At 37.0% G+C, this 12,243-nt stretch overlaps 1 protein-coding gene across 3 annotated transcripts in view; it reads left to right on the top strand.

Moving 5' to 3' along the window:
* The first annotated feature begins 1,901 nt into the window (after positions 1-1,901).
* Positions 1,902-12,243, top strand: part of Cfap300 (cilia and flagella associated protein 300) — a 30,316-nt gene continuing 19,974 nt past the window's right edge. For all 3 annotated transcript variants that reach the window (XM_026392498.1, XM_026392499.1, XM_077797897.1), the window contains exons 1-3: positions 1,902-2,011; positions 2,255-2,336; positions 11,708-11,783. In XM_026392498.1, the coding sequence (XP_026248283.1) occupies positions 1,902-2,011; positions 2,255-2,336; positions 11,708-11,783 (268 nt within the window). The remainder of the gene's footprint in view (positions 2,012-2,254; positions 2,337-11,707; positions 11,784-12,243) is intronic.

The following is a 12,243-nucleotide window of genomic DNA, read 5'->3' on the forward strand; positions in this document are numbered from 1 at the left end:
TTTTACCAATATATAGGCTGGGCCAACTGGAAACCAATATGGAAAATAACCTTGAGTTTAAAGAAAATTATTTTTAGATGGATTGTGGACATAAATATGAAACTATACTCATGACTTTGTTTAAGCAGAAATTAAACTTGACACACAAAAGAAAAAGGTAATAAATTATACTTCATTAAAATTAAGAATTTCTGAGCACCAAAGCTATACACAAATTACAGGCAGAGAAAATATTTGCAATATATATATCTGGCAATGAACTCACACCCAGACTATTAAAAACTTCATAAAAATTAATAAGAGAAAGACTGACAGCCTGGACAAAACACTTGAAGAAGTACTTCACCAGAGAAGATATCCAAATGGCCAATAAGTCTATAAAAAGTTGCTCAAAACATTAGCTATCAAGGAAAAGCAAATTACAAATCACAATGGGAAATTAATACAACCTCTCCAGAATAGATTAAATTTTAAGACTGACTTTGGCAAGAATGTTGAACCACTGGAAATCTCATGTACTGCCATTTGGAGTGTAAACTGATTATTTGTGGGGGAAAAATTGTTAGTGTCTAGTAAAATATGTTTATATTGTATAACTGAGCAATTCCAATCCTGGATATATTTGTAAAAGAAGTAAGTATGCAAGTCATTAAAGGACATACTGAGGAGTGGGGAGGGGACACACAAAAAAAGAGAGATATACATTCTAAAGTTCATAGCAGCTTTCCTAATAATCTCGAATTGGAAATAAACCAAAAGGCTAAACTGTGGTATGGAAACGGGTTGGAATGCTAAAGAACAAAACAGAATGATTCTCTGTGTTTCTTTACCCTCCCCCAACCACTGTCTCCTGTTGCTGCTGCTGCTGCTGCTAAGAAATAATCAAGATAAGGGTGTTTTCCTCTAGGTGCTTGAGATCAAATCCAGGGCCTTGTGCATGTTAGTTCTAACACTGAGCTATGGCTCCCGCCCCTCAAGATCAGTTCTAAAGGAACAGGGAAGAAAGGAGAGGAAGTAAAGAGGTAAAAAAAGAGCTCCCCAATGAACCACTACTAGACCAAAACAAACAAGCAAAAAGACAAAACAAAACCAAAAAAACCAACAAAACTATACAAAAGGCAATTTTCAGTAGAAAACAAATACTGTGACTCTTATTAATAAGAATGTTGTAGTGCAGCGTATATACGGAAACATATTTTAGCCTTTCAGATATAAGAAAAAGAGAGGCAGATAGTATCAGTAGTACTAGACACAGTAGTCACATAGACATTTATCTTACAAAATAGTAAATCTAATGAATACGGAATTTTTTCATTAACTTTTGAGTCATCAAACTTAGATAATTGTAAATCTGAGATTGTAGTGTTTGAGAGTAGGACATTAACCTGTGCTGAGTAATTATTAAGAGGTAATGTCATCCAGGCCGGGTAGCACATGCCTGTAACCCCAGCGGCTTGGGAAGCTAAGACCGAAGGATTGCAAGTTCAAAGCCAGCCTCAGCAAAAGCGAGGCGCTAAGCAACTCAGTGAGACGCTGTTTCTAAATAAAATACACTATAGGGCTGGACATGTGGATCAAGGTCTAGGGTCCCTCTGAGTTTGATCCCCAGTATAAAAAAAAAAAAAATGAAGTAATGTCAACAAGCATCTATCGAGAGTGTTGCTCTATCCTCGACCCCCAGTTCCCATAACCGATAAGCCTGGGGTTCAAGAAGGGTGCGGGTCGCAATCCTGGAGCAAACTGCTTGGAAAACCAAGCTGCTTTTCCTCCTCTTTAGGCCCCGCCCGGCGGACCTGCCTGCGCTCTCGGTAGACGCGTAGCCCCGCCCCTGCGCCGTGGCCCCGCCCCGACGGCCGCCGCGTCTCTATGGAAACGGCTCCTTTCACGCAGTCATTAGCACGATGGCGGCTGGGGAACCCGGGGACTTGGGTGGCTACTACTTCAGGTTCCTGCCTCAGAAGATCTTCCCATCTCTGAGCGCCCCAGACACCACCAGCCGGCTCCGCCAGTGGTGAGGGACCGAGGAACGGGGAGACAAGAGCTCCTCGGCCTTCGCTGCTGTGGAGGAAGCGCGGGCCAGATGCTGGCCGGGCGTCGAGGGCGTCTAAGCCGAGTCGGCCTCATACTGAGTGAAAGAAACTCTGAAGCAGCTGTTAACACTAGGGCAGGGTGGATACTGTGGGTAGGACCCGTGTATTTTGCGCCCTGAGAGTTTGCCAGTCCCAAGCTGACTCTTTTATCCTCTCTGCTCCAGGTCCATGCTGGGCAGAATCAAGGCCCAGGCGTTCGGGTTTGACCAGACCTTTCAAGCCTATCGGAAGGATGATTTCGTTATGGTTGGTATGGGGTTCGGAGAGTTCTTGGGTCACTGCTGATTTTTAACTTTCCCGCACGTCAGCACGGATTCTTAAGAACACCGCCATTCCTTAGTGACGTCATTTTCTTGGAGATGGGGAGTAATAAAAGGTGTCAATGACATTTTTTAGAGGAATTTTTACATTTCCCACTACCATAAATTTATTCTTAATTTAACTTATTCTTTTTCTACCTTCATGATCCTGCCTTAAAGAACCTTTCCAATTTGGGGACTTTTGTTTTTTCAGTAGGCACACCTCGTTTCTTAATGTTACTACTCAGCTTTATCATTGACTTTATTTACTAGGCTTAGCTCCTAATTATTTTTGCTCGTTTCTCAAAATCGCAGCCACCCTGAGAACTGGGTTTCAGGCCCTAACACCAGTTCCAAATAAGGAATTTACCAAAAAAGTTTTGAGCAATGACACGGTGACTCGAATAAGACTTTACCTAGGTGTGACTACTTTGATTATACATCTGTTTTTACCTTATTTTTCATTTTTTGTGATGCTGCAGATCCAACCCAGGGCATGACATGCCAGGCAAATGCTGTACCACAGAGCCATATCCCCAGCCCTTTAACATAATAGGTGGGGTTGGCTATGAAGCCTAGGCTGGCCTCCCACCTCAGCCTCTCAATTAGCTGGGATTACAGACACAAGCCACAATAAGGGCTGGGAATGGGGTTTAATAGTAAAGCATTCCTGGGGTCAATCCTCAGTATCAAACAAAAAGAACAAACAGTAAGTTTTGATGTGCTTATTAAAATTTAGTCCCATTATTTTCCATCTTTTTTTCCACTCCTCAATCAATTGGAAAATATTGGTAGGGTTTGTGAAATTACCCTTATTCTTTGCTGTTCATGTCCTTTGAACAGCTATAAACTAAAGTCTTTTATAGTTGGCATAGTTCATTTACTTGCTCTTACACTTTCTGAGGACCTGGAGTGTACTAGGAATTTCCTCAAGTACTAGGGATACAAGGAGGACCAAGGCAAGAGCCCAGCTTTTGAGGATCTTATGAACCCTTGGAAAGACTGCCAATAAACAAAATTAGATCATTTCCTACAGTGATAAGTGCAGTGGACAAGAGGAAACACTAGGTCAGATGGTCTCAGAGTTCTAGAGGCTAGAAGTCGGAGATCAAGGTAGAATTATGGTTCTTCTGAAACCTATACAGGAGTACTTCCTTGCCTCTTTCTACTTTCTGATAGTTACCAGTAATCCTTGGCATTCTCTGCTTTAGGACATGGCACTTCAAACTCCACTTCTATCAAAGTCACATGTCTCTCTCCCCTCTTGTGTCTGTGTCTCCTCTCTTCTAAGGACACCATTCATACTGAGTTAAGAACCCACCTACTCTAATATAATCTTCACTAATAACATCTACAGCAACCCTATTTTCAACTAAGGTCACTTTCTAAAGTTTCAGGAAGGACAAAAATTTTGAGGGGATATTGTTGAACCCCTAACAGGGTAAACTGGTTGTCTATTTCCCTTTCTCTAAAATAGTGTTATACTGATGTTATAATATAATGCTACTATTAATGACATTTATGAATAGTCATGATTAGGTTTTTATAACTTTTTATAGTTTTTAATTAAACCACTATTGTCATTCAACTTTTTTTTTAGAAAAAGGTAAAAAATTTTAATCTGAAATTTAGAGTGCTATAAAAATTTTTATTTAACTCATTTATTCAAGGAATATTTGTTGAAATTCCACCACTATATACAGCTACAGTGCACCAATAAAAAATATGGAAAAAAATATTTGTTGAGCCTGGGGTAGTGGTGCCCATCTGTGATTTGGTAGGCTGAGGCAGGAGGATCACAGGTTTAAGGCTGGGCTCAACAATTTAGCAAGACCTTATCTCAAAAATAACAAAAAATTTAAAAGTTTGGGGATGTAACTCAGTGATAAAGCTACCCTGGAGTTAATCCCCAGTACAAATATAAATATATATATATATATATATATATATATATATATACACACACACACACACACACACATACATACATACACACACACACACACACACACACACATATTTGTTAATACTTACTGTGTGATAAAAAGGTAAAGAGACCTGACCCCAGATTAGAAGGTATATACAGTTTGGGAAACTAGAAATTAACAACAACACAAAAAAATCTCTATACAATCAAATAATTATATTGATGGAGGACATAGAAGATGTCCTAGACACAGAGAAAAAGATCACCCCAACAAAAGGGCTTTGACTTGGGGGAAAATTTTATTGAGGAGGTTATAGAATTTTTTTTTTTGGTTGTTTAATAGATTGAGATTTTCAACAGATTCATCCATAAAATACAACATATTTCCATAATTCCAAACAATTTTTTTCTAATTTTGAAATTCTTCATGTTTGTTTATCCTTATTTTTATTCCCATGAGGCAGAACAGTGTTATGCCTAGATTTTAGTTCAAACAAATATACACTCATTTGTATTCAAATAACTAATTTGGATGTAAATAAAACATGTGGCTAAGAGTATGACACAGAGGGGATTTACCCCGAAGCTAATACATCTTCCCCCCCCACACACACAGGGTCTTACTATTTTGCCCAGGCTAGTCTCAAATTCCAGGGCTCTCTTGCTTCTCCTGTCTCAGCTTCTCTTGTACCTAGGACTGTAGGCTTGCACAATCTTGTGTGGCTTGAAACAAATGAATCTTTAGTACTTCTCATTGACCAACTTCTTCACTTGCAAAATACTGAGAGACTTGAGCAGTATGTTCATGGTCATATGTTTTTTAAAATATTTCAAAAATAAGATGTTTTTGTATTCTTAGAGCTCATAAAACTGTTTAAAGCCCCAAGCTCTATAAAACTTGGATTCTCCCTTGATTTGGTCTTTTAATTAGCTGTGGGTTCAAATTCCAACTCTGCCACTCATAAGCTATGTGACATTGGGCAAGTTACTTAATAACCTTCCTTGAAAAACCTCCATTTACCTTTCTGCAAAATAATCACAGTGCTTCATGTATAATACGTGTTTAATAAGTATTTTGAATATAGAAATTTTATTGACTGTTCTGAAGATTAAATGAGGCAGCATATGACAAAATGTTAGCAAAAACGCTTGGCATATAGTGTTATTATTGTTACTAACATTTGTCCCTCATAAATTATAAGGAATTCTTCTAGAGCAGTAGTGATTCCTGTGTGCTAGATTTAGCTTCCAGCATTTTAAACACATTTATCACTAATCTTTACAACAATGTGGTAAGATTGGTGGGTTTTTTAATAATTTTTTCTATATCTTTATTTTATTTAATGTGGTACTGAGGGTTGAACCCAGTGCCTCACATGTGTGAGGCAACCACTCTGCCACTGAGCCACCAGTCGCAGAGTGTTTTTTTTTTTCCTTTAATGTGATGCTGAGGTTTGAACCCGGGGCCTCCCATATGCTAGGCAAGCACTCTACCATTGAGCTACAACTTCAACCCCAAGATTGCTGTTTTGACCCCCATTTTATAGCTGAGAAAACTACAAGTCAGAAAAGTTAAGTAATTTGTCTGAGAATGCCCAGCAAAGAGATTTTTATTTTAAATGCCATACTCTGTACTGCACAGACTTGTTAAATGAACAAAAGTTTTTGCTTAAACAAGAATTCCAGATTTTGAATTTCCCCTTTCAACTTAAAAACAAGTTATGTTTTAAAAGTTCATTTGTGAGGTAGTAAATGGGTTCAAGGAAGGAAATATATATCTAGCAAACTTCTTTAGTTCCTACATCTGTACAAAAGAATAGACAAAGAGGGAAACAAAATGAACCATTGTCCTCTAAACAATATATGGTAATGTCCTGAATTAAGACTAACATTTGAATGGTGAGGAGAGCTGTTCAGGAGAAATGTTGAAGGACTAATAAGTTCTTGAGAAAAAGGGAAAGAGGGACATACAGGATGAATCAATCCCATGTTTCGGTCTTGGTTGGCTGGAGAAGCTGATTGATGCTATTAAATCATAGGAAATATAGATTAAATAAGGAAACTTAAGTTTAGTGTTAGGGATGTTCAACAAGGGGTGCACCCAAGTGGCAGTATTCTAGGTAGTAGAGTACAATGTCTAATTTGGCGTCAAGCGAGCTATAGCCTCAATATATAGTATTGGCATCCTCACTATCGTACTAGATATTATGAGGGAAATTTTGCACAGCAACTGGCAAAGAAGGCTTTTAATTTGCAGAGCTTTCCAAAATGGCTGCACAACCCTTGTGCTTTCATCTCATGACCAGAACTTAAGTATATGACCAAATCCCAGGGAGGCAAAGAAATAGATTTAACTGAATACATAGCTATCCCCAATAAAATCAGAATTATTTAAGGAAGAGAGGATTGATATTGAATTAGAAACCAGCCAGATAGGTAATATAGTCAATATTTTACATTACATTATGAAACAAATTTATTTAAAATGAATATTTGACATTGATATCTTTGTTATTAATTTCTTTATTCCTTTATTGAATATCTTTATTTTTACTCATTTATGAATCATCTAATATTTTTCCATATCTCATCAGTTCTCTGAAAGTTGTGACACAGAAAATCCTTTCTAATGCCTCACTGGAAATTCTGTAACAAATCAAAAATTTACACATATAAGAACAATATTTTTTAAAAACCAGTTTAGATGTATAATTATAATTTCACTAATACAACTTGCACTGCTTTATTTAAGGGGACTTTATAAAAATTTATTTACATTGGCTGTAGGTTAACTTGTTGCAGAGCAGTTGGTCTAATTCAATTTATGACATCTAAAATGTGATCTGAAGTTAATAACTCCCAGGAATAATGACTGAATCTGAATTAGATTTCTCTCTTTTAAAATAGTTCTTTCAGAAGGCCTATAAGGTATTCAAAAACCAATGTTGGGCTGGGGTTGTGGCTCAAGCGGTAGTGCACTCGCCTGGCATGCGTGCGGCCCAGGTTCGATCCTCAGCACCACATACAAACAAAGATGTTGTGTCCGCCGAGAACTAGAAAATAAATATTAAAATTCTCTCTTAAAAAAAAAAAAAAAATGTTAAGGGCGGGGGATGTAGCTCAGTAGTAGAGTTCTTGCCTAGCATGTGTGAGGCCCTGAGTTCAAATCCCAGAACTATAAAAAAACCTTTTTTTTTAAATGCTCCTCCAAAACCAATGTTAATTGAAGTTAATTTCAGCCATGTGTCCTCTGCAAAATGTACTATTATGTAAATTAAAATAGTTGCACAAATACTTTCAATTTGATAGTCTTCAAAAAGCAATAAGGATAGAATTTTTAAGGAATAATTTTAAGGATTTTTTAAAAAATAAATCAGGCAAATATAATACCTTCTTTTTTTAAAATTAAAAAAAAAAAAGGTACTGAGGATTGAACCCAGGGGTACTTTACCACTGAGCTATATCCCCAGACCTTTTTATTTTTATTATTTTTATTTTGAGTAGGATCTTACTAAGTTGCTGGCCTTGAACTTGGGGTCCTCCTGCCTCAACCTCTTGGGTTGCTGGGATTATAGGTGTGCAGGCCTCTTTACTTCCCACCAATAGAATGTAAATTCCATGAGAATAGAAACTTCCTCTTGCTTAGCTTCATGTAGACATAAATAATTCACACCTCTCACACCTGATTCTCTTTATTTTCTCCTTTTCCCTTTCCCTTTTCCTCTCCCCCTCTCCTTCTCTATCCTCCAACCCTGCCCCCACTTTCTCCCTAATGGTACTGGAGATTAAACCCAGGTCCCCACATATGCTAGACCAGCACTCTACCCCTGAACTGTACCCACACCCTTTTTATTATTTTTAGTTAGGTTCTCCCTAAATTCCCCAGGCTGGCCTCAAACTTGTGATCTTTCTGCCTCAGCCTCCCAAGTAGGAAATTACAGGTCTGCAACACAGTGCCTGGCTTCTCATCATTATCTTTCTGATGGCATGGCATTCATTCTAATTATTTCACAAAATAATCTCAAGAATCACCTTTGATTTCCCTCCCCCCAACTCCTTCCCCCTAAATAACAAATCCATCCATTTCCCACTAGCTAGCACCTTGACTGCTATGAACATCAATGCTTCTGCCAACAGAATCTCACTCCTGAATAGTCTCTTTATAGCCCTTCAATTCATTGTCCAAACTGAAACTAGAATGAACTTTTAAAAATATGATTTAATCACTCTGTCCTCTGATAACAATTTTTTTTGTGTCTTCCCACTGCCTTTAGATCAAAATTCTGACCAAGATTTAGATAGTTTTTAGGTCAAGATTAAAATTCTTCACTTGACTACAAGGTTCAGTTTAACTCCTACACTCATCTGACCATTGCAACTCCTATTATGGTTACACTAAACCTCTTTGTTTTCCTCCATTGGAATGTCCCATCCTTTCTTATTTTAGAGCCTTTAAACTTGACGTTTTCCCCAACTAGTCTTTCTAGTAGCATGCTGGAACCAGTTCAGGAGAGCTAGATTGCTAAACTTTCAATAATCTTTGTTTGCTGATTGTTAAACTGCTGGCAGCTTGAAATACACAATGAAAACTGGTAAATGTTACAAATCAGGGCTTTAGGGAGAGAGGAAGGGAGGTCAGTTGTTAAACATTTACCAGAATACCTCTTGCCCAGCTAACTCCTACTCACCTTTTAGTTCTAAACCTAATTTTTTTTTTCACCAACCTTTCTTTCCAACACCATTAGATTAGGACTACCTATTGTATAAATACATGGATAGCACTCCTTTGCAAACATGGATAGCTTGCATTCCTTTGTAATAATACTCACAGCACATTACTATCTTCCTTTTTTGTCTATAAACTCCATGAGGGCAGGCATATTATGTCTATTGAATTTTAGAATTAGGAAGTAAAGAATATTTTAGTTAAATGAAGGAAATGAGGAGCAAGATAAGAGGAATGAGTGGTTGATAAAGAAGTAAGATTGCTTCTTCAATAAGCTATTTAGGAAAAATCGTTGCTTGAAGGGGATATTAAAAACAGGAAAATATTTATTATAACAATTTTTATTGTAACAATTTAAACAATAAAGAACAATTCATAGGAAAAAAATGATATTTCTCTATCCCAATCTAAAATTACCTTCCATCCCCTTAACCATCTTCTTCCACAAATCTATAACCACCTCATCTAAAAGTTTTGTATATATTCTTCCATATTTTTCTTTATGTACATGTAGATGTGTAGAGCATCATACACATTACTCTTAACTACCTTTTATTATCGGGGAGATTTTAAATATTTATGATTTTTTCCCTTAAAGTCATAATACCCATTTAGGAAAAATTTATTGAGTAACTACTTTATGTCAGGCCATTCTAAGCACTACAGATATAGCAATGAATGAGAAAAGCAAGTTCCACTACTTAGGAAGCTTACAATTTGTTTTAGTGCTTTTTTCTAGTAGCTGAATTCTGTCTGGTATATTTTATTCAACCATGCTTCTATTGATGGACATTGAAGTGGTTTCCAGATTTTGACCCCACAAACAATTCTACAAAAATAAATAAATATGCCTGCTAGTGATTTCAAAACCCAAAAGTAAGAGTTTGCAGGATCATAATTAACTCACGTTTTTATTATTCAAGATAATAACGTTACTTTCCCAAAAGGTTGTAAAGATTTACACTTACAGCAGCTTGTAAGAATGCATATTTTCTACTACTCTTGCCGAAAGTTACCAGTCTCAGGACTTAGGGTTATGACTCAGAGGGTGAGAATTTGCCTAGCATGCACAAGGCCCAGGGTTCATTGCCCAGCACTGAAAAAACAAAACAAAGGGAAAAAAAAAATAACCTTACCACTCTTGTTTGGGGGGGGGGGCAATGTAGTGGGGTTAACATGTTATCATGTGATTTCTGATTTCATTTCTTTCACTGCTCTTGAAGTTGAGCATCTTTTCATAATTATTGGCTATTTGCATTTTTTACACACCTGTTTTTATTCTTTGAACAGCTTTAAATCAGGTTGTCAGTTTTTCTTACAAATTTTGAGCTTTTTTAAAAAATATTGAGAATTAGCTCCCCCTCTTTGTTATCATATTTGTTGGAAATATTTTCTCTCAGTCTATTGTTTTTCTTTGATTAAATTGCTCATCACTAATATATTTTCTGGCTGCCCAGCACTTTTGAACAGCCTTGTGATTTGGGGGTAATTTCTACCCTTTGCTTTTTGGAAGTCCAAGTGGAACTCTCTCCTGCCCTCCTCCCCCCCAAAAATTGCAAGGATCTTCTCCCTTACATTTAGAACACAAGACCTAGGGCTAGTTACATAAGCGATAGAATGAGTAATTGGCATGTGTGAAAACTTGAGTTCAATCTCCAACACAGGGAAGGAGGGTAGGGGAGATGAACATTAAGCGCAAGGTACCTAGGTTACCAACCAGAGTGATCATTTCAAGACTGTGATTTTGAAATGAACAACTTAAGATGCACACAGAATCCATTTCACTGACAAAAGTGGTGGCAGAGGCATCACAGCAGTGGCTTGGTTAGAAACAAGTAGTAATAGTGTCTATGGCTGATATAAATACACTTGATTTATAAACACACCAAGCAGAGTTAGGAAATAGAAGTGGTAATAGCTTTCTCTAGTGCTTTATGGGGCTGCTGCAACAAAGGTGACAGTTTCCTCATCAGAGCAATTCTTCATGTGATTTTATATCATTCCAAATGTGTAAACTGAAGCCTGAAGTTTTGTAGATTGCCTGAGATGCTTTTCATTTGTCTTCTACCTTTCAGCCAGAGTCAGCTGCTAGTACTTGATAATAAAATTCTTGATTGACTACTATGTTGCCTTTTAAAATTTATTTATTTATTTATTTATTTATTTATGTGGTTCTGGGGATTGAACTCAGGGCCTTACACATGCTAGGCAAGTGCTCTACTACTGAGCTAAATCTCCAGCCCATTATGTTGCCTTTTGTCACATAGAAAATTTGTTAATAGCAAGTCAAACCTGTCACTTTGCTAAGTGCTCCCTTGGATAGACAGATTGGTGGGTGGTTAGTTTTAGATTTAGATCCAGTGTATTAATGGTTATTAAGAAGATTAATTCAGAAAATAAGATAGGAGGAAAATAAAGTTTTCAGATAATATATACTCTCCTAATTTTTACTATAAACCATTTTTCATTTATTAATTCCCCAAATTTATCTGTACTTAGAGACACATTGCTGTTTACGCTGTTCCAGTTTGAATGTAATAAAACTTCTTTACCAATATGGAAGGGTCCTTCCTAGTTTAAATTTTACTAAAGTAATTTTAGAAGTTGATTTTATTATTATTTATAATAAAATATCTAACATGTTCTTCTCTAACTTGTATTTTAGGCTTTTTTCAAAGACCCAAATGTTATTCCAAATTTGCAGTTACTTTCAGATTCTTCTGGACAGTGGATTACATTAGGTAAATAAAATTTCATCTTTCCAGGTGACTATTTTGCTATTATAACAAAATTTTGCCCCCAAAATTTTCATTATTAAAATACAAATTTTGAGCCAGGTGTGGTGATGCACCCCTGTAATCCCAGCTACTTGGGAGGCTGAGACAGGAGGATTACAAGTAGTGGATTCAGAAGTGCATTTCTGTAATCCCAGCAATTTGTGAGGCTGAGGCAGGAGGATCTCAGGTTCAAAGCCAGCCTCAGCAACTTAGTGAGGTTCTAAGCAACTTAGCAAGACCTTGTCGCAAAGTAAAAAATAAATAGTGTTGGGATATAGCTCAGTAGTAAAGCATCCATGGGTTCAATCCCTGGTACAGGAAAAAAAAAAAAATTAAGTTTGACCAGTCATACCAGGCCTGCTCTGCATCTCTCCCAGTAGTCTATTGATATTGTCCTGGTTCAGAACCTAAGAGTAATTTTCCT

The sequence above is a fragment of the Urocitellus parryii genome, chromosome 4 (assembly GCF_045843805.1).
Source record: "Urocitellus parryii isolate mUroPar1 chromosome 4, mUroPar1.hap1, whole genome shotgun sequence".
NCBI lineage: Eukaryota > Metazoa > Chordata > Mammalia > Rodentia > Sciuridae > Urocitellus > Urocitellus parryii.